This window comes from Nyctibius grandis (genome assembly GCF_013368605.1).
Source record: "Nyctibius grandis isolate bNycGra1 chromosome W unlocalized genomic scaffold, bNycGra1.pri SUPER_W_unloc_2, whole genome shotgun sequence".
In the NCBI taxonomy this organism is placed as follows: domain Eukaryota; kingdom Metazoa; phylum Chordata; class Aves; order Nyctibiiformes; family Nyctibiidae; genus Nyctibius; species Nyctibius grandis.
This window is the reverse complement of record NW_027167473.1, coordinates 6,316,549-6,340,127: the sequence shown is the minus strand read 5'-3', so window position 1 is coordinate 6,340,127 and position 23,579 is coordinate 6,316,549. Positions and strand designations below refer to the sequence as shown.

The window sequence follows — 23,579 nt, the reverse complement described above, 5'->3', positions numbered from 1 at the left end:
CGTCACCCGATGCAGAGCTCGCTGCTCTTCCCTTCCAATAACTTCCCCACGTTATGGGGAGGTAAGTCACAGGGATTTATTTACCTGACATTTCCCAGTCCGGATGTCGTAGAGGGCCACTGAACCATGGCGAGCGCCCACTGCTATTCGGTGACTCCGCTCGTAATAGCTGACCATGTAGAACCTGAATTGAATATGGAAAGTAGTAACAGGTGAGATCTCACCTGCCTGCATGATGTTAAAATTAATTTGCAATGCCAGTGGGTAATTAAGTAGTCCGTAACGTTCAGGCATCACTTTGAATTCAAACAATTGCAAAATTCAAGGAATTTCTACACCTCAAAATCCTTATTTTAATGCAAATCTTTGGGAATATCACTGTGCCTCTCCTCTAAAAGGCAGAGCAGACCTGGGAAAACTGCCGAGTGCGTTTTCAATTCAATTTTAATTTTACTGTTAGATTTCACTATAACAAAGTCTGCCAGAGATTTCGAGGATCAGCCTATCAAAAGACGTTGCTGACCATAGTTATGGCTTCCAACAACAGATCTTACAATGATCCACCTCCTTGTTCTCCAGGATTCCCAGAGTGCCATAGCAAGTGCTCTCCTACAGGTAGGAGACACTCGTTTCTACAGGGCAGGGTGGCAGCCAGGCAGAAAAACAGCATGAAAGAGGGTGTTACAGGGGACTATTTTTAAGGCTATTTTATATAACCAGCAAACTCAGGATTTATGCATAAACTTATGAAAAAAACCACACACTGCTTGCTCATTACAGGTAAAATGGACTACAACAGAAATTTCTCTATATAAGGTGGCCCTGCCCATAGCAGGGGGGTTGGAACTAGATGGTCTTTAAGGTCCTTCCCAACCCAAACCGTTCTGTGATTCTATGATTCTATGAAATTCAGAAATATTTCATATTCATTGCATCGTACTTCAACACTTGTTTTATTTTGCTAAGAAAGGGGTTTACGTAGAGCACTGGCATCTTAAAAGAATTAACACCAGGATTATGCCCAAGTGCTTCCCCTTGGCATCCCTCCAGGGAGCCAACCGTTTGCTAAAGTCTGATGGAAACTTCCACCGGGCTGAACGATCACATCGGTGGGGTGCTGTATCATTTTTACAATGCCTGTAACTATGGAGAATAGGAAATATTGCTAGTAATTGAACAGAATTTTAAGATAATGTATCACTCTAAAAATACAACAGGAACAGGGAGGTTTTTGCACTAATTCCCACTTACCCTGGCATTTATATTTTAAGGTAAGCCTTTTAAAGTATCAGGAAGAAGGAAGATTACCTCCATCAGTATCCTACCTGTCAACAGGATAATTGTTCTTTTCTTGAAACTGTTCAATATTTTAATAGCTTATTAAATTAAAATGTAATGGTCGACAGATGATTATTATAATTTACTGGTTGTACCAGTTTAATAGTATAACTGGGATATTTATCATAGTCTAAAGACACTGTAAGTGTTTCCATTTTATAAATCCCATTTTACCGTTTGAAAGCACCATTTTTTTGGAGGAAGAGCTCACCTGCAGATGGCTGGAAAGCATTCCTGAAGACCCTTTTTCTTAACTAAAGATCCTTCCAGGCAATACATGATGATGTCCATAACCTTGGAAACAAAAAGTTAAAATCATCTGACCTACTGTATTTTATGTTTCATAACAAAAGTTCCAACAGGCAAAAATAAAGAATTTGTGTGCCTGACTGCATCTTTGATATCTAACCTTAAAATACAATTGGGATAAACCGAACAAGAACTGTCTTGCATGTGATAGAGTTTACAACAGCAATGGTGCTGGCAACTGGAGTACCTGTCAACAGTCATAAACCAATAAGCTACTGGTAAACATCAGATATTTGAGCTCTGTGAGTAGGTTTACGGTCCACGCAGAAAGAAACTCTACGGTTCAACTCCAAGCCAACACATTGCTCGCTGTTGCATCAACCCCCCGAGCAGATACGGCAGACCAGCCTCACCTCCACAAGAAGGTCCACGACGTCGGTAGGCATCTTCTCAATCAGAATCTCAATGACTCTCAAGATCTCTCCTTTAGCCCGGGCAAGAGTGGTGGTGTGAATGTTCTGCTGAGACTGCGTGTTCGCTGCCAGGGCAGTGTGTCTGTGCACCTACCGAAGAGCAGGGTTACAGGGGGAGACCTGGGCTCTCAGTATCCTCCATCTGTGCTGTTACACACACGTGTTACATTGAGTAAGCCTGTACTGTGCAGAATGCTTTGCTTTGAGACCTATGGGTTACTCCTCCCTCTGCCGTTACTCATCAGTAGAGCCACTAATGGTTATCCTTGACACAGTTTTTAAACAAGGGCTTACCTGCTTTAGGTAATTCTTAATCTCATAAAGCTAAAGGTCAAGATGAGGAAATGCCTGGGTCTTGATTACATTATTTCCACATACTTGTACATCTTCAGGTATTAGATGGCTGCTTTGTAACAGGCTTTTTTTGGCTGGCCTCTGATGACCATGCCCAGCCTACGCTAACCTCACAGCAGCGTCCCTTCCTCCTCACCCTCCAAACCCCACGGCTACGTCTCCACTCCGTTTTAATTCATACTTCATGGGGTCATGTCTGCGTTGCCTAAAGCAAGCAGGATTTCACACGTTGCTGTTGGAAGTTTATATAACTGGGATACAACAAATGAAGCCCCACACGACTCATCGGACCCCGTTAAATATCGCTCCTGCCATAAATTATGGGTGATTTGGATATCTGCAGGAATACAAATGCTGTGCTTGCTTTTTGGGAGGAAGGGAGGGGTATTTGATTCTCTCTGTTCCCAAGCCTGAAGCCTCAAGGCTTGGAGGACACCCCACTCACCTCCTTGGCGATGGTGGTGATGAAGGCGGGTGGTCTGGCGGTGGCGATGAGGGAGAGAGCGTGCCGCGCCGAGCGGGCAGAGTCGGCGGCTGGGCTCAGGGGCAGCCCCATTGTGATGCTAAACAGGCACCAGACAAAGAGGGGAGAAAGAAAAGGAGCATTAGAAATATAGAGTGAAAAGATTAGAAACAGCTTATAATGTCAGTTCAAGGTCAACGGGAGCACTCCAACAGTTCGAATATAATGGACTCCCAACAATGAGCAGTGATTAGGAGTCAGGGTGTTCTATCATCAAATACAAAATCGAATAATTAACCATGAAGATTGAAAACAGTATGTGCATCTGTCCAAAGTGTTAAAAAGGCCTTGTTAACAAATTATCTGTATGTGCTGAATACGTATCACCCAACGGAGGGCGAGGCGAACGGAGAACGTCTTCCCAAGACTTTATGGTTTATTCTTTTACAACAGGCTGAAAAATACCCTGTTCATAGTAATTCTCCTTAATTCAGCTAAGCACTGGTAATAGGAGAGTAAAACAAGCAGCTTCTTGAAGAACTAAAACCACCAAATCTCTTCAGTTCAATTTACTGCATGACTCAGTTGCAGCAGCACGATGAGATGACAGACAGCCCATACCTTATGCTAATTACTGAAATTATTCAGATGCTCTTGAGAATTTTCTAACACTGAGGTTTTACTGCAATTCTTTGAATAACAGTAAGGGATTAAGTGGCATCATACACAATGCTTTTATTTGCTGTGACAAGATGAATGCGAGAAACAGTAAGGTAATAACAAGTCCCGAGGGAACATTTCACCAAGGGTTGGGGAAAGAGCGATGGGAGAACAGGGAAGAACACGCTCCAGTATGGAACTGGGCTGTCAGAGAAGGGGAGGGAACACCTGGGAACCAGCGTGTGTTGGGATTAACCTGAAACGTTCAACCTGGCCCACAAAGGAGACTTTCTTGGACACAACCACTGCAGCAAGGAAAGAGGATCCTCAAGACTTCTTTAAAAGCTGCCAGCAACCTCTACGGCAGGCAAGCCGCAGAAAATAAAAGCAGAGTCATGGAGAAGAGTATAATAATTCACATATATCCCTTTAGCATCTCTGTGTGCTTCCAAATTGGTAAAAACTGGTTTCTCAGGGTCAACAAAGTTCATTCTGCTCTGAAAACAAGGAGTAGGACTCAACCTGCTCTGAAAATAAGAGGGAAAAGAGAAACTGAAAGAACCCAAAAGATGTGGAAATCACGACACACATCTCTTGTATTCCAGGCACACCAAACCCCCACAAGCAATACGATGTCAGTGTTGCCATCACGTCATGGCACAAAGCCCACGTGAAGTCCAAACCCACAGGACCCCAAATGGCAAGCAAAAGCATCGGTTCACATGTTCAAACTCCAAAAGTATTTGGGTTAGTCTGTCCATTCACATTTGAGAGCTTCTCATCTTTGGGCTAAACCTGAAGAATCACGTATCTTTGACAGAAGTTATTCTGATGTTTCCTTCAGACTTTACAATGACATTATTTGGAAGTGAGACGAGAGGAAATCGACATTTTCAGAACCAGGATGGAGAGCACAAAAGGTATTTTTTTTTCCCCCAACACTTCAACAAGAGGCCACACGTGAAAATGTGAGTAAGAGAAAGTAAGTGTGACACGGCACTTCCTCAGACGCACTGAACATCTCCTCTCGGGCACTATCTGAAGGGGTTCCTCCTCCCCTGTGCTCTTCTACTGAATTTTTTGGTGAAGAGTAATAGAAGTTTACAAACCCAACTAGCTTATTGCAAAGTCTGTTTATGCTCTTGTAGAGGATTTAGGTAGCGTGTGTTAACTGAACAGTTACTTCACTGATTTCTTTAATTTACAGAGAGGTGTCTATGGAGGACAACACTATCTCTTTTTTTTTTTTTAAAGTGTCTAACAAGGCTCTGCGTTTCTGGCAGCAGCACTTTTCCTTACAGGGTGCCTGGTAAAGCGTGCATTTTCCTGCAGAGCAACAGGCTTGTTGTCAGTTCAGCAGTGGCAGTATGTGGGCAGAGATTAACCCCCTCCAGGGCTGGGCCAGCTGCTCCGCACGATGGACAGGCACAGCGCCCCGAAACCCACAACAAAGCCAGGGCAGATGCACACCTAACGTACATGGGGGACGCTGGCTTTCACAGCCAGGCTTCTGTTCTTGTGCTGAGGAGTTGTAGGACTTGTGTCCGCCCAGCATGTGCTGTCCCTCTTGCCCTCATCCTGCCCACTGCCCTGCAAGCAGGCATTTGGGGAGTCATTTCTGTACCCAACACACACAAAAGGGGTGCAGCCTGTGCTCTAACGCATGCCTGTAACACCAGGGACTACGTTCTACCTGTAAATGACAGCAAAAATATTTGGATTTATCACTGTCTTTATTTGTGCTGTTGATTTGAGCCTCTCGGCTCATTTCTAGGAGGCTGATTCTCAGGGGCTCGTGTGCTGCATCATCAGGGAATTATGCACTCTCCTTTCCCAACTCCATCACCAACTTCCTCCATGCCAGTGGATCTGAACTTCTTGAGCTTTTGGGGATCCAATATGCTATTTGAATAATGTTTTCAATGAAATATAGACTATTTTAATAGATAATTTGTTTATATGTTTAGCATAAGTTATCACAACTTCAGAGCAATGTTTATGTGCTTTACTACCTAGAAAAAAATAAGGACAATGCATTTAAAAAGCTGATTCTTAAAACAAGTGGGAAAGAACAAGCTACCTGGGAAGAGCTGTAGGTCACACCTAGGAAAAAGGTAAATGGAAAAGGTTTCGATGGCGACGACCAGAAAATGTAGCAATCAGATCTCTCTGTTTCTTGACTTCCATATATATCCCACAGTTCCAGAGAGAATCCATAAGAACATAGAAGTATAGTAAAGTTTTCCACTAAACACAATCAAAACTAAAGAGATTTGGCCTAATTATTTTAGTACACACTTATATATAAAAAGATATGGATCGATTAGAATGCAATTTGCTAATTTTGGTATATTATATCATCATCTATATCAAACTGTAGCCTGTAATTCAAAGAGCAAAAATAACAAGACAGCAATGAGCCCTACCATCATCATGCCAAGAAATCAAAGCCTAAGAAATGCTAGAAAAATTAGTCTTAGTCCTCACGAGTGAGCAGTTTTATTCAGCATAGCAGGCTAGCACGGTGTAATCTTTGGGGACTAGGGTGAACTGGGAGAGTGGAGGAGTTATAAATACCAGAGTTTTGGATAGCAGCTCAGATATTTAATTCAGAAGGGAAAAAAGAAAAAGACTGCTATTTTTTTTTTGGTCAATAAATGTGATATTTTTTTTTTTTTTTGAAAAGCAGAAGCTTGACATAAAAGCTCTTTCATGAAATGTTCCTACCATCAGGGAGAGAAGCCAGGCAGCTGTGCACTGTTATTGTGTACACGGTAAATCAGGCACAAAGAGGGGCAGCTCAGCAGGGCACCGGGAGGGTAAGATGCACACTTAACCCCCTGCACACGTTGTTGCTCCGTTCCTTTCCATCTTCGGCTGCCTGCAGTCGGCACTGTAGCTGTCATGAATGTAACAGGCCATTTTCAATCTAAATCTTGTTATGGATTAATAAGCAAACACTTTCTCGCTTATTATGCAATTTATCATGATGAAAATTGCATGGGGCTCCTCAAGGCTCCATGCTGATACGTTCATTTATTCAGTGCTCGTGGACAGAGAGCCATACTAATCTTTATGACAGCTAAGGATGTAATCACAAGATGAAAATGACTTTCTGGAGAGCGGTGCTCACCGGGCTCCTGTAAGCCCACATTTACATACAATGGGGCTTGGGAGACTCTCGGGCAAGGCAAAGCGTTTTGGCTTCTTGTGTCACACTACAAGAAATAATTGAAGTTCAGACAAATAACAATGTTCACCCAGTTTCTACATATCTCTCCATTAACGCCCCCAGCACTCACCCATTCTTTAAATCTTGCTGACATTAAAGCTGCTCTATAAAATCATGTCGTAAAATGTGTCGTAGTATAACGTCAAAGGAAGTCAGAAAGCTTTACAGATGGCTGATAAAATGCACACATGGCATTAACACAACCCCCGTCACTTCCTTATGGCATGTGGCATTTAAAATGTGTGTGTGTTTATAAACAAACACTTGTAAAGAGGTTTGTAAAGTGAAAGTCATTCACAACAGAGCTGCTTTCAGAACTGTAACACTTGAAACTGAGTGCTAAGGTTGAACGATACGGGTGTGTAAAGTGCTCATGGCATGAAATGCTACTGCTACAAGCAATTCTTGACCAAAATAGAACTAAAAATATAAGTGCATAGTTTAAACACTTGACAATAATGCTTATAATTAAGGTATTTGTAATCATAAGGATATGATTTCCTCCTCCTTCAATGCAAACCTCTCCCATGCGCTGCAGGATATACCCAGAAAGCTTGACAGACATTAGCAATGCCACCAAACAAAGTGTTACCTGATGAAAAGCAAACATCTGCATTTCATGGAAAGAAACACAGGAAAATTAACGCCTAAATAATCAATTATGATGACCTTGGCAATTTCAGACACTAGATTTTTTTACCCCCCCCCAAAGGAAAAACCTTGCAAAGAAAATATTACAGACCAGTCAGCTGTCTTCCTTTAGCAATGAAATTGTTTCCCCATTCTCCTTTTACATGTTTAAGTGGTTTGCTTTTTTAAATAAAAACTGAATACAGAAAAAATTGTTCAGATAGAGATTTAGAATAAATTTCAGACGGGATGATCAATTTTACAACCACCAATAATAAAAATAAGGACTATATTGCAGAACTCTTTCCCGTGCAAATAGTCCTGTTGTTATTAATCCCACTAACGGTGTGGGCAAAGACTGCTCATGTGAGAATCAGATCACCAAATTCATGGATACTCAACAAAAATGCTGCTCACATCCTGCAAAGTTGCACACATTAAAAAAAACCCTAAACACAAGAATCCCATCGTCTTAACACAAAATGTGTTAAGAAAAAAGACAAGAAGCTGCCTTTATTACACAAGTCATCTTAATGACTGCACTGATGCACTTAGCTATAATTATTTGATTTAGCTGTAATTATCCAATGGCATGATTATGAAATTTGCCCCGCCCCAATTACAAATACCCAATTGAAAGAAGATTTCATTTCAAAGAGGTTAGAGCAGAGGTGCAGGACAGCAGACCATATAAATCTTGATTGAGGACACTTTAATAAGTTGTTCTCTGACCCTAGAGACAGGCTGTGGTCTAGTGAGCTTATGATTTCTTAGCAATCCTTAACTCTCCAAGTTACCTTGATGCTATTAATAGTGATGCTCTTGGTAAAATAACCACCATTTCCAACGCATACTCCCCAAAACCATTCACATCCTGATGGGATGGGCTCGGGAAACCATGGGAAAAACCCAAACCCGTGTGTTCACACTCACCAGTAGAAAATATCTTCTGAAAATACTATTCTTACCTAGACTAAAGCAGACTTGAAAGGGTGAGTTTGATGGTAGAGGTTCAAAAGCAGGAGCTACTCCTTGTCCCACCTTCTTGCCAAGCACCACAGCGGTCAGGGTTTGAACCAACCGCTGCCAAACCCCGACGCACAGGTTGGAAGTGACACGAGGGGTTTGTAAGTGAACAAACGCGATACCTACTTAGCCAGCTGCTTCTCGGCGTCGGCGCAGAGCTCCAGGAGGCCCATGAGCACGGCGGAGACGTCCATGTAGGGCTCCCAGACGGTGAAGCCGCGGCCGATGAGGTCGATGGCGGTCCTGCGGATGGTGCTGTGCGCGGGCAGCTTGGGGCTGGGCGGCTGCAGCAGCAGGAACGTCAGCGCCTTGCCTGCCGTGGGGAGCGGGAGAGAGGGGATGGTGAGAAGAGAGCTGGGGAATTATCTCGCCTTATTGCTTTTCCAAATACTTGCTGTTGAGAAACACGTAATAAGGAAGTCCTTTGAAGGACTCAGCACTTCGTGGTTAAGGGCAGTTAGAGATGTGAGCTCAAACTTCTCATGCAGGTGTGGGAACTGAATTTTGGGTCATTTCTGTTACATTTGAGTGTCCTGGCCATTCTCAAAAGAGAGAATCTGCCATCAGAGTAAGCGGTAACCCACCCACGGCATCGCCTCCCTTCCCCAGGGCTGCACGCCCAGCTCGCACGTTTCACTAGGATTACTTCCCAGCACTGGTGTCCATCCTCATTAACTCACTCTCCCTCCTCCCCACATGCCTTTTTCTTCTTTTAGAGAGAAATATAGCTTAAGGGCAGTGAGGGAGAGAGAGAGAGAAATTATGTCCCAAACAACACCTGAATTTTGATCCAGGTTCTGTGTATTGAGGAGACATGATTAATAATTTCATTTAATAGACTATTTTATCAAAATAATTACATAGATATAAATGTGTGGGAGGGCTAAAACAAGCAATGCTCCCAGATAAAGATAATTTATCATTCTCTCTACATAATTATTTGTTACTACTTAATAATTATCACAATAGCAAGCTAAATGAGCAAGGTAACCTATTGATTTTAACAGGTTTTTCTTTAGTTTTCAGCACTGTCCTCTATGAATTGCTCGTTTGTTTTTAAATAAACTATCTGTCATCTTTAGCACTCAGAAAAGCCAACGGACACGCTTTCCTAGTCCTTTCACACTAACCTCTCACATCTGTGTAACCTAAGAACTGAAAGTTTCTCCTTGACGCACATAGCAGGCCATGAAGCTCTAATTGGTGTGAATTTTACATCCCAAATACAAGAACCTGGTTAAAAATCGTGACTACTCAACCAGCACTACACTGAAATATGCCCACCTCTTTCACAGGAACCCTCCTAGCATTGCTCCTGCTGACACCTACCTTGTGTACATCGAGCTGAGGAAAGAGATGAACTCAACAAAAGTCATTCTGCTGCCCGTTTCTCAGCCTGGACATCTTTGTTTAAGCTTTGACTTGGCTTAAATGAACGAATTAATATTGACAAAAACATCAACTAAGCTAATGAGTTGTTAGTTAAGGCAATAAACATGTCACATTAGAGTCAGCGCAGTAAAGAGGTAATTAGCCCTGGAAAAGCTCTGCTGATTGGGGCTGCGGAGATCCTTTGCTCTTAACCTTTGAGTCCATCACGCAGAGCGGGACGATCCCCGGGACCCCGGGCAGGTCCCTGCTCACGCCTGGCGCTGAACTGGCATCTCTTAACGAACCTGCACTGCCAACAAACAGCAAGAGAAGACCTAGGAGCAGAAGTCTGAGCCAACGTGGTGACGTGACAGAACTGATCCTACCAAACCAGAACGCAACTCGTGACTGCGCCTCAGCGTGCTGAAATGAGACATGAATACTGAAGCTGATCAGTCATTTCCAACGCATACAGCCCCTGGATTTCTCGAGTGTCTCCCCTTGCTGGATCTCACGAGCTTTAACCATATGGGTCAGCATCGCTATCCCCATTTTGCCGAGAGATTTAAAAAAATTAAATAATTTGCTCAGGAAAATCAATAGCCCAGGCATGAACGAGGCACTGATAACTCTGATTCCCTTTCTCCTAATTTGCCACGAGATCAAGTTCCGACTAAATAAAAATGATGGACTCCAGGAATGTGATTTAACTTGCAGCTTTTTCTGATTTTATGTAAAAAAGTGAAGAGTCACAGCTCTGATGTTTCCAGTCTGCCCTCTCTCCCTGTGTCTGCGGGCACAGGGGTTTTCTACAAGAAATTAAGCCAAACTGCCACCCTTTCTGGATGATTTTTTCCTGATTTGACAAATACCCGTGTGAAATGCCAAGAGAAAGAGAGAAATATATGGATTTTTAACCCAGCTATGCAAATTTATCCCTTAATCCCTTCCTACTTCTAGTGCAGTGAGTTCTTACTACATACCTTCTCTCATCTTTCAGACAGAGGATATTTTTAGGCTTAAATTAACTAGTCATATTATTATTATTGTTTCTGCAGCACATACACAACTGGGTGCTTTATCGGACAGTTAAGATCACATTTTTTAACAAAATAAGAAAAAAATTAGTCTTTGCCTCATATCTGATCAGAAAAAGTGTCCTCATCCACTTTGAAGACTTAGACACATCAGAAATGTTATTTAATCTCAAGGGGAACATTTCCTCCGTGTTAATTATCCACGTGAATTCTGGAAATTTGACAGAGGTGTAACTGGCCAGAACAACTACTCCGAGACGCAGTAAATCCCAGCATTTCTATTAAACAGTGTAATATATTGCTTTTTACAGCAAAGAACACTCCTACGTGGGGCCAGACGAACGCTGCCCCTAAGTTGTTCTAAAATCCTGTAAGATTTTGCATAACTCATTAGAAAGGGAGACAAAGGAGAAAGTGTTTAATAGCTGGTTTCCCAGTCTTCTCAGTCTAACTCTGGCCCAGTTAAACCCACCTAACAATGCCATTTTTCTTCCTCTCAAAAATCTGCAGTGGGGGAATCAAATGTGAAAGCAAGATCAATTCTGTTCCAAGACAGTAAATGAGGTTTAGATCAGACTTGTTTCAATTTATGGAGAGAACCCAGCGATGCTGGCTTCAATGCATTCTTCCTCTAACTACGAAATTACATTACAGAAAGAGTAAACTATCATTATTTTAATCCAAAATTTGTTTATAATCTAGCAGGAAGGAGAAAGCCAATATGACTCGGGTCATAACTGTGCATTAAACTTTGTATTTTCATTCCTGCTAATTGCATAATTGCATTAAACCACACTATTTATTTTAATCTAAATTACATAATGTTTTCTAAATAAAGCTATTTCCATAAAAATGATCATCATTTCATGGGAAGCAGCTGGTTTTTCCATCACAGCACTGACCAAACTATACGTGAATCTCAGTTTTCTCCAGTTACACGTAATTGTAACAAACTTTCTTAAGGAGTTCAGACAACCCATGACCTACACAACAGTAGAAGATGCACAATATCAACCAAGTCAGCACAACAACTCGTAGGAGTCAGGGCTCACGACTCAGCCCTCTCCATAGCACACAAACATACCCACACCACCAACGACGTGGATTGCTTCCCTGGCAGCAGCTGGGTCTGGCAGACACCTTGAAATTGCCCTCCTAGACGATGTGCCATCGTCTTTACACTGCAGAGGACACAAGGACGAGCTGAAGGACTGACTGAAGGAGTTGGGTCGGAGAAGAGACGGCTCAGGGGGACCTCACGAGTGTTCCCATACTTAAAGGGCAGCTACAAAGAGGACTCCTCTTCAACAAGGAGCCACATGGAGAAGATAAGCAGCAACAGAGCTTAAATTAGGAATTACACCCCCCACAAACGCTGCGAGGTTGTCAGCAGTGTTACGTATCTCACCTCAGCTCGAGGAGGGGCTGTGAAGAGCAATGGGAACGGCACCGTCATGGGACTGGACCTGACCCCAAAGGGCTGATCCCTGTGCAACACGAGGCACTCGGTCGTGCAAGGCACATTTCAGAGTTAGGGGCTGAAATGAGATGTGTGTTTGGTGCTGAGCCTTCCTTATAGTCCAAACAGAAGAGATTTTAGTTCGCTGAGATACAACCCACTACAATAGCCAGCATGTAAATATGCAAACCCAAAATCTCTGATTAAAAATACATAACTGAAATCACTCATCTTCTCTAGGATCTGGGGAAAAAGGTAAATTTAATTTTCAAGATTTTGTTGCTAAAGCCAAAAAAACAGATTTAAATTAGGGCATAATATCTACCACGAAGACTGACTGTTTTCTGCCATACAGATTGTTTTTTCTAAAAATTACCCCTAAGGCTAAGATATAGATTTTCATAAACCACCTTTTTTTCATTTTTTTCCCCCTTCAGGGACAAAATTCTGCTCAAGACACTGATCTAATCACACCAACTCAGGAAAAGGAGCACACTTTGGAGTTACTAGTGTGAATTTCACAGCATGCTGACAAACATACGGATCCAAATAAGGAGAATAGTGGCACGAACCACGGGATCCACGCAAATCTGAGGAGCATAACTGATATAAAAATACACCAACAAAACGGCACGCACTGCTAGCAGGCTCGCTGCGAACAGTAAACCCAGGTATCTGCTTTAATCACACCGCTGTGGTTGTGGGTTTGGTCTTGTTTAAATTAAGTTCCTGAGGCAGTTTGCCTAATGTGCCCTGAAAGGCTGCAGTTCAGGTGCTCAGCTGATTTATTGCTGTGTAAGTGACGAGCCCCAGCGCTCGCTCGGCTGTATTAATTGCTGCTGCCAGCTCAGCCCACGGCCTCTGCGGGAGGTGTGGACAGTTAGGGGGAGCGAGCTCCTCCTCGCAGGGGGTGTCTCCTTGTCTGGAGTGGAGGTTGGAATAGTCACAACGCAGAACTGATGGATCAAAAGACAGGAGAAGAGGTTACAAGGTAGTTGATGAAGCAAAAACTCATGTGCTCACTAAGAGCCTTGAGTTCATCCCCTGTTAAATTCTATTTTCAGATGAAATACATTTGGGATACTATACAGAAGTATATCAGTATAACACAAAAAAGCAAAAACCCAAAACTGAGGAAAACAACAACATGTGCACTATCTCACAGAATCAATGAGGTTGGCAGAGCCCTCTGGGCTCATCGAGTCCAACCATTGCCCTGACACCACCATGGCAACTAGACCAGGGCACTAAGTGCCATGTTCAGGCTTTTCCTAAACCCCTCCAGAGATGGGGACTCCACCACCTCCCTGGGCAGCCCCTTCCAATGGCTAATGACCCTTGCTGAGAAGAAATGCTTCCTAATGGCCAACCTGAACCTCCCCTGGCCAAGCTTGAGGCTGTGTCAGGCACATATGACACTGACTGAGTTAAAGGGCAAAACACTTATCATTAATAACTATATTGATGGTAGATGCTTTGAAAAATACACTGCATTACCAACAGAATCAAGTATTTTCATATTCAGGACAGACCAGTCATTTGGATTTATCAGCCGATTAACTCTATAAACACAGCATTAGCTACAGTTTAAGCGTGGTGCGGTGCATCTGTAATGAGAAATTCTTTGGGTGGCATTTTATAATTAAATATCTCATGACCTATTTGTAAGGTCAACAGAGATTAATGCAGGATGTCAGGCAAGGTCACCATGTGGATTTCTAGAGAATTCCACCCTCTCAAAAAGGCATGATCACAATTATTATTTTCACACCATCGCTTATGTCCTACAGCCAGCTTTCACAAGACCAGGCTACATCTTACCAACTCCATCTGCTCTGAAGGGCCACAAATATTGTGTGTGTCACTGGAAGACAAAGAAGTAACTGTATGTATTTTACTACGGCGTCTGGAAGTTATAACAGGACACATATCAAAGAAAAAAGGCAAGTCTGAGCATGTACTGTTCAAATGTCAGTCTGGGACATCACTCTAACACCCTCCTGCTTCACGGCTGTCCAAAAAACCTGCTCCAGGTGAGATGTGGCACAGATGGGTATGGTGGAAATGCCTCAAAATAAAGCTCTTCCTAACACCACACCTGCTGTCAGAGGGACTGGCATGGCCAAGATTACGAGCTAATTAATCTGAGAGGAAGAGGAGTTCACCTTGCTGAAATTTCCAAAGCCTCCCCCAGTTTTCCTCACCTTAGAGTACAGCTTAATACTCCAGGCCTACCAAATACAAATCCAAAAGACATGTAATACTTCTAAAACTCTTAAGCAAATCATTATCCCCGAAGCTCATTAGTGTTCTCTGCTCCCTCGGGGAATTACTCCTGAACTTCCCCTCTCAGGCTTCCCAAGCTCCTCCACACACACAAACGTGCCCAGATCTGAAGAAACGAACACTCTTGTCATGACCAAATTTTCCAATTCAACTTCCTCCACTACCGAGTGCTGCCAAGGAAGACTAGTCAATAGAAGAGGCAGGACTAGCACTGACAGTCTCTACTAGCCCGAGGAATGTTTTCAGGATTAAAAAAAAGAGAACAAATTACATAAATGCAGTCTTGAATGCAAGCATTTGGGTTTAACTGGAGGGTAAAGGACGTCAGGATTTCAGCAGAAGCACCGCACTGTTCTCCCCCATGGGGGACTTCTTGGCAACCTCTTACTGTATGTTCAAAGTTTCTAATCTTTATCAAAGGATGTTTTAAATGAACCGGTTTGTACTGAAATGTGAACACCCCCCCCTTCCTGCCTACCCCCTGCCCCAAGCACCAGAGCAAGGGAAGACAGTGCCCTGCCTTACTCACACGTATGCCTCGCCAAGGAATAATTCGATCCACCGCTGGTCAACCCAAACCCCTCGGGAATTTGACTGGAACTCCGCGGCCGAGTGAGAAGCTTTGGAGGTTCGATTTCAGCCCCGAATTCTGCCCCGATCACCCCCAGCAGGACGATGGCCGTGGCTTGCTTCCGTCTCTCTTCATAGGACGTCGATATCTTTTTCATTTGGGGGAGACCAGACAGACAACCTGAAATGAGAAGTACGAATATGAGAAAAATCAAAAGCAGTGATTGTTCTTAATACTCCAAACAACATCATGTTTCCCAGAGAAAATAGAAGAGGTTTCTGTAACTTAAATCACGTCTTCAGGACTGTTAGTGCCCTTACCAGGATTTCTGGCTGCTGCAGGTGACTCCATTCTACTCCTCAAAGCCTACAACGCACGATAAAAGTCTAAATACCACCTATTGCAATGGCTGTCTCCAATGACACCCACCCTTCAAAAACTGTCGAGATCTCACAGAAAAATAAGAGCCACCAGAAAACTATCTATCTAATTTCATAGTTGTATTTGTTCAGTTGATAAAAGATCTGTGGAATCCTGTGTTTGTCTGCTTTTTGTGAACGGTGATTTTTGGTTTGCTGCTTGTTAATGTTAAATTTGCATCACAAGTTGGTGTTTTTTGGGGGTTTTTTTGGTGGTGTTTTTTTTTTTTTTTTTTTAAAAGATGGGTTTTTAGGAGAACTTATTTGTATTACATAAAAGCATGTTTTTGTTTTAGCATCCATCATCACATTCAGATTCTTACTCAATTTCCACATAAGGGTACATGCTATTAAACCAAACTAGTATTTTTGTGCACTAAGATGTTACATATGGTATTTTAACAAACACTAATACTAATTCACACCGTACTATGAAACACCTTATAGTATATCCTACAAAAATACCAAGCTCTTAATCCTCCTTACAGCACACCACGGTTAAAGCTTTGCCGAGAAGTCAGAAGGTACCACCTGGCCCTGAGTGAGACTGATGGGGCTTGTGGATTAACGAGGGGTGAATTAGCGAGCTGTACTCTCTGCTAATGACATTCACGGGGCTCGAGAGGAAATGGTACCTACGAGAAAGCCAACCAAATTTGAGAACCTGTGTTAGACCCTCCTTGTTCAGGCAGCCACGCTGCGGCCGTGACAGCGATGTGCCGGCCAAAAGGAGAGAAAAACAATGGAGAGCTGAGGGGAGGAAAAAATAGAAAGGAAAAAAAATCAATAGCAACTGCCTTCAGAGGAAGAAGGATGAAAGTGGGCTGTAACAAAGCAAGAAACGTAACAGTTTTAATCGTTTCGCAATCGCTCACCCCGCTCCCACCATCTGCAGACCCCGTGTCTCAGTAATATCTGCGTACGGTCCCCCGGCACATCACCCCGCACTGCAGCCCCCCTGCCCCGGCACCCGAGGGCCACAAGAGCTGGCAGCCAGTGGGGGCACGGTCCCGGCCCCCTTTGGGGGTGCCCCAGCCCAAGGGCATCGCTGCGGGTGACTGATGGGCTCCCGCCCCGCGGCCACCGCCTGCCCAGGTGCTCAGACAGCGCCCGGCGTGACACCTCCGATCAAGATGAATTGGCACCAAGTCCTGATCCAAGATTGTTTTATACCGTTTAATTTCGTGTCTTCCCCTGCTTGGCTGAGCACAGCTCTGGTTATGGATTTCCATGCTGAGGCGGCGCAGCCGGCGCGGGGAGCGGCCGCGGAGCAGATGCTGGAGCAGGGGACCGCGGGATGCTGATCAATAGGCGAGGCGCTGACCCCGCCGCGCCGCCCGCGCCGGCCACAGCTCCCGGGGAAGAAAGGAAGAGCGAACACATGTGCTGCTTCCAGGAGGAAATTAAACCCCTCCGTGCTGCGCTCCCCCCACCGCCGTCCATCTGATCACCGCAAGATGAGGTTAACCCTTCGGCCCAGCGCCGAGGACGGGCTGCGGAGCGTCCTCCGGGTTCTGGGCCCGCTTCAACAGAGCTCGCACACTTCAACCCTAAACGCCCCACTCGTGGCATCCACATCTCGACCCGCAGCTCAGCTAACTCCTACTGCCGACCCCACGGCCCCGGGGACAACTCTTTGTTAACCGAACACATCCCAACCCGAACGGGGGGGGAAGTATTCAGAGTGTTTCATCAGCGATCCGGCCTATGATAGATGGTCTTTACCCAGTGCTGCAGCACAGGATCTTCTACTTCAAAATAAAAACCCAAAAAACTAAAAAAAAACCCTCAAACCAACAAAATCCCAGCTCTCCCCACAGCAACATCCCTCCCCAAAACCTCTTGATGAGAGGGGAAAACAATCCTTAAATATTTTTGCCTTTTTTTTTTCCAGTTACTAGCAGAAACACACAATTAATTGTAATGATTTCCTACAAATAAACTGACAGCCATTTGGGAGATTTTAAAATGAAATAATGTCTATAAAAGCAGTCCTTTCCCCAGTTTCATTTGTCTCATGAAAATTTGGTATTTTCTCACAGCGACGTGCCTCCATTTAATCATGCTAAAGGGTGACACGGAGATCCATTTTCTTGACAGGACGGTTGATCACCCTATCACAGGGAGAAAATTAATAGCCTCAAATAGCTCTATGTGGAAAACAGAAGCTACGCTGGGGAAAGGACAAAAACCTTCTACAGTTTAGTTGTAAAAATAACACACTTCCAGATGCACAGGCCAGAAGAGAAACCGATCGTGTCCATGCATTTACCCAGGGTTTTCTTTAGATAAAACAACCATATTAAATATTTCAAATTATCTCAGTTTTTGAGAATTAAACATCCCCAACTGTTCATAGGAGACAGCTTTACAGACAGCATGAAGCATATTTATGAAGTGTTTAAAAGACAGGTAAAATATTTCTGAAGTTTAAATTGTTTAAAAGGCTGGGAGATATTGATTGCTTCATTTAACAAGCAGTCAGAGAGTGCAGCCACGAGGTCAGGATAAATTTAACAGTTTGAAGCACTTTACTAAATAACTCTAAAGATCCTGTTAATTGGCTTTGCCCAGTTCTTGGGTAAAATTAATTTTATCCTAGCTTACCATAAAAGGATTAAAAGACAAATTAAGTTCTCCAGGTTTAACTGGAATAGGGATCAATGGATTTGAATTAAGGCTGAAGGTTTTATGAGGGATGGACTGCTACCAGACCCTTTACACCTGCTATTAGGCGCACACCGACGGTACTCCCGTGTTGTACCAGGTATTAGGGGCTCACAGAATTAGGTGCCTGGCCCGTTTCTTACTCCCAAACACACTGTCTGAACCTGCGGGGGTTTGAGCCCAGAAGTGTGGCCCCAGCAGCCCCAGTCCCCCAAAAAACACCCAGCCCAGCTCCATCAGCCACCAGTCACAACGCAACACAATTAACTACGTGGCTGTCATTATGTCCAATCATTTAAATGTAAGTGCAGCTACCGAGATTTAGTCACAACATTTAATGGGCATAAAATTCTTGGGACCTAAAAAAGAAAAAAAAAAAAATTTCCTTAAAGTTTTTTGCTACGTATGAAAGATATTTATCCTTTAATTATTCAGGCTTCTTAAGCCAGTCACAGCCATGCTACGGGTTTGCCTACGTTTCTAGTGTTTAATACTATATACAGAAGCGTAATTACAGTAATTTCAGCACCTCCTGGAAGCTTACAAAGCCAGAGAGTTCGCAATAAATCAGGACAGAAAAATATTACAAAGAAATAACAGTAACAAAACGACCACAAGAAAATGCAGGAAGACAGGAACCAATCTATTTTATCTAACCTTATAAAAACTGTGGTTACTCATTACTAACCTCACATTATTAAAAGTACTTTGATTGCTCCGAAGCGTGGCCATTCCTACATACAGAGCTCCCTCCACTGGCACAGCAGAGAAGGGTCCTCGGGAGCCCCGCACGGAGAGGGGCGAGTTTGGAATAATAATAAGAACTAATTAAGAAAATTAAGCACCTTCCCATCATGGCAACAACAGCAACAAAAGCCAAAACTCACACATTCCTCGAGTTGTGACACCCACCTCTTATAAACCAGAGAAATTCCAGTGTCTCCACTACATTTATGAGGTTTACATGCCTGCAGACTGAAAGCTCACGTATTTTGTGAAACATTTAAAGCAAATATTTCCCACCTTGGCTGCCACCATGACCACTGACGTCAGCTGAGCACACCACCAAAATCTGGCCGTACAGTGGTTAAAGAGACCATCTGTAACTCTGAAACCTCCTATTTATCTTCTGGGGTTATTCAGCTTTTTTTACCATTTTCATTTCTGCTGCATTTCACATTGGGCTGTTCCAGGAAGCACACGAGAGGGAGAATCAAACACAGATTTCAAACAGTACCTCGCTCGTTAAGACATAACACATTTTGTAATCGATCTTTTTACTATTCCTATAATTGACGAGAACTATAAAAGATTAAAACCAAACTACACTGCAGCATTACCCATATATAGTTGAAATGCACGCTGTGTGAATAAAATTTACTCAAGAAGAGAAGTGCAGGCATTTTAGTGTCATAAAAATTAGTATTTTAAAATTAAATCTCTGTTTTATGAAGATATCTGCCAAAAACCTATCAAACAGGGAAGGGAGCCACATAAAAAACCAATACATTTTATGAAAAATTCCTGCACATTTCTGTTATTCTCACTGATACACACATTTTAACAAGAGGTATGTATGTGTAGGTAGTGAAAGACGACTTGATAAAATGACTTGAAAATAAATTTAGGTAAGGATGAGCAGAACTGCTCTGGAATAAAAACAAGAGCTGGTTTTAAAACCTCTCGTGGTGAATAATAATATTTCTTAGGTAAGTATAGAAGATTATTGTGAGAAAAGACTGTTGCAGCACCAAAGGATTTACACAAATTGAAAAGTCCGTCTTCGTTACGTCTTTCACTCAAGACCCTCTCTGAAATCAAAGGGTCTGACCCCAGCCCTGTGGAGGCCAGACCCCGCAGGTGAACCCCCCACAGCTCATCCTCACGGCGCACCACGAAACACGCGCTACTCAAAAATAGGAATATATTTGTTAATTAAACCCAGCAGTTCTCAGGATAACGAATCCTGTCAGGACTCCGTTAGCCCACATGCAAAGCACTACACAGTAGCTACTGGCAGCCTTAAGGGTTAAGACACTGATCTTCTGCATAGGTGGTGCTATTTTAAGCCAACAGCGTGTTTAAATCCACCCCAACGCAATCAATACAGCACTGCTCTACTCAAGGTGAGGCCAAATAAACCTGTCGGAAGCGCTGAGAAATAGGCTTTGCAGTACACCCTGAGTGCTAAGTGCCTTCCAGCCCTGAGATGTGGCATTAAATAATCATTAGCCATCACTCATCCTTCCTGAAAAGCTCAACGCCTGAACTTGTTGGTATCCACCAGGCACCAGTACAGCTCACCGCTCCTTCGGGGTGGTGGCACTGCTCTGGAACAACGTCCTGCCCTGGCACAGCTGGCAAACACCGTGCTCACACCCTCCTGCCTGCCAACCTATTTCACACACCAAGCACGCCCTGAAAACGACAGATGAGCGTTTAATCATTGGGCTTTATCTTCCAACAAGGCAAAGGACAAACGTGTAGGACGGCTCTATTTGTGTTTACTCCGGATTTACCAACACCCTTCCACGCCTTGGCACAGCCCAGCAGCACTGCCTGCACCCCAGGCTGCTTCACACATCCAGATCAAAGCTGGTGATAGGTGACACATATTATTACTTTCATACAGTTATAGACTCTTATCTGGCCTCACTGCAACTTTTCTTTGCAGTAGGAAACGTTGAACTGAGTGACAATTATTGCTCTATAATGAGGCTGTATGAAACTAGCAGCCAACTGATTTCATCTACATCACTGCAAACACTGAAGCTGCTGCTGTCAGCCCCTGTCTGTGAAGTGCTGATAAAAACCCAACACATTTAATAGTTACTGAATACCTGAAGCATGTAAAGCAACAATTCCATTTTGGAATACACAGGCACAGAGGCTCACCTGTTTTCACAATAAATGCTCCTTTTTTCACCAACGTTTTGTGAACTGCGCTGAAAACCTCTGCTCATTTTCAAAACACAAGCAAGCAAATCAGCCCTTCCCTTCAGCATGGGTTTTCCCCAACAAGCTCGACTCAGCAACCATCATCTTCGGCTAATTTAATTCTGGTGGAAGCCATATAGCCCAAAGTATTTAATAACTTGAGAATAAATCTTACCACAGTGACCTTTTTTCAATCCACATCTGAAACCCAGAGACATCAGTTATGTAAGGATTAATTATCCCCCAACCTTGCTGCTTCAATTTTTAGATGCAGTTTTGTGCTGTAATTTCCAGTATTTCTCTTCATTACTGTCTACATAAGTGAGTCATAAATAAAAGCATTTTAAATGATTGTACCTTTTCAAAATTTTGATTATAATCACTTTAATGTCACTTCTAATACGGGGAGTTTTGCCGCATTAATTCAGTGCTTTAAAAGCAGCCAGAACGTGCCTGATACTCCCCCGTGTGAACGGCAGAGAATCCATTTTGTCTTGGACGACTTCCCTGCGCTCAGCTCGGCGAGGAAGCAGCATCCTCACCCATTTTGTGCTCCCGGAGCTGCAGCACGGTGAAATATTCCCTCATAAATGGAACGGCCCTGCAGAAAATTCCAGCACGCTGCAAGCGATCGAAGGGGGCTGCAAACAGCACTGACTCCACGGAGAAAGGCACATCCTCGGCAGAAAATCAGAGGGAGGGATGTCTTACAGCTTTGTAAATGTGTGACAACTCCGAGCATTTCACTAACTCCACCATTAAATGATACACAATTTGTAATGCCATCGGGGAAACCAAGCACTACAGAGTGTGTTGGTTAATAAACAACTGCGTTATTAACATCTGTATTAGAACTAACTAGTCTGCACATAACTAAACCCAGATAAATGTAAGCAGAAGGGTTTTTTCAACAGCATTTCATAAGCTGTTAATAAGAGACAATTAAAGAAATTTATTGTCGAGTTCCAGAGATAAAATCGGTACAAATCTGGACTTCATTCTGAAGTATGATTATTGTTTTATTGAAAGGAACGTACAACTATTTTACATCACAGGTGTTTTGAAACCAAATTGCAACTTTTGATGCTTTACAAAAGATGCTGTTCCTATTGGAAATCAATAGGAAGGCAGGAGGAATTAGACAGCTCTGATTTGCCAAGGAATCAATAAGAAATAGAGCAATATCAGAACGCACATTCTCTAACTTTTACATATTAAAATTCAACATGCCTGTGAACACAACGTCACTAATTTACAGAAAACACGTGAGGTGTCACTATATTTTTCTGACATATCTATCATAATGTGTCTGACAGTTTAAGGTATTTTGCTTTTAAGATCTTTCTGATTGACACATTAAAATACTTTCCCGCTGCTTAAAGACATTATTTAATTTGAAATGATTGAATACATCCTTAAGAACACTCTAACGCAAAAATCCCTGCAAGTATTTCTTTGCAGGCACCTCCTACGATGCATCATGACAAAGATGCCTACAGATGGAAAGGATTTCCATGGAGACTGTAACATGTTTTAATATTTATTTGTTGCTTGTTTAGCAATACAGAGTCTTTAGACCCCGGGCAGGGAGGGACCCGGCGCTGCCTTTCAGCACACACGGCTGATGGAGGGCTCCAGCGCTGAATACAGAACACACTCTATTTGGCTTTCAGTCAATTAAGCTTTAAGCTGTCAGCAAACAAGACTTTTAAGTTAATTTTGAATCACCACAAATCAAGTTGAAGGTTGGGAAAGGGCACGCTCACACGCCGGCATGAAAAAAGGCAGTTTAATTGCCTCTGAATAGCTATTATATGCTGCAATTGGCCTATTGAATCTTAGATGATCTATTTATTTATCAAAGTGCAAAGACTGGTAAAAGAATCAAGTGTATGAACTTCAATCATCTTCCCTCTTGTGTAAGCAGGTAAAATTAAAGGTTTTGCATAGAAAAAGTACTACTGCAATGACAATCTTTTAACACAGTTCTATAGGTTTACATTATATTTTATTTTTTCACAGTTACAGCTGTCCAAACTACAGCTGAAGTGTGAGAACAAGCAATTTTCAATACAATAAGGTATACAACACTTGCCTGGTCACCAATTTCTGCTCAGCAGGTTATTGTGCTACTAGGTGCTCGTAGCTAGTGCTGGGATTTCAACGCTGAGAAATATTTTCTGCTTTTTTAAGCCCAGCATAGACTCAGTGCTGAGACAACACCTGACATTTTTGAGAAGGAAAATAGGTCAGAGGAGGTGATAAGGCATTAAAGTCACAACGCAGCACACAGAGCAAATGTGTTTTAAACTGATGAAGTGGGAGCCTCTGAAGGGATCACCCCAAGAAATGTAGTCTACGTCTTGTCAGGGTTACAGAGAGTGTTCAGATGACACATGAAATGCTT

At 43.0% G+C, this 23,579-nt stretch overlaps 1 protein-coding gene across 5 annotated transcripts in view; it reads right to left on the bottom strand.

The window, feature by feature from the left end:
- WDR7 (WD repeat domain 7) overlaps window positions 1-23,579 on the bottom strand; it is a 74,028-nt gene that overhangs the window by 14,820 nt on the left and 35,629 nt on the right. For all 5 annotated transcript variants that reach the window (XM_068424412.1, XM_068424416.1, XM_068424414.1 and 2 more), the window contains 6 exons: window positions 15,108-15,329; window positions 8,552-8,738; window positions 2,860-2,977; window positions 2,001-2,150; window positions 1,550-1,632; window positions 85-184 (listed from right to left, as the gene is read on the bottom strand). In XM_068424412.1, coding sequence (XP_068280513.1) covers window positions 85-184; window positions 1,550-1,632; window positions 2,001-2,150; window positions 2,860-2,977; window positions 8,552-8,738; window positions 15,108-15,329 — 860 coding nt within the window. The remainder of the gene's footprint in view (window positions 1-84; window positions 185-1,549; window positions 1,633-2,000; window positions 2,151-2,859; window positions 2,978-8,551; window positions 8,739-15,107; window positions 15,330-23,579) is intronic.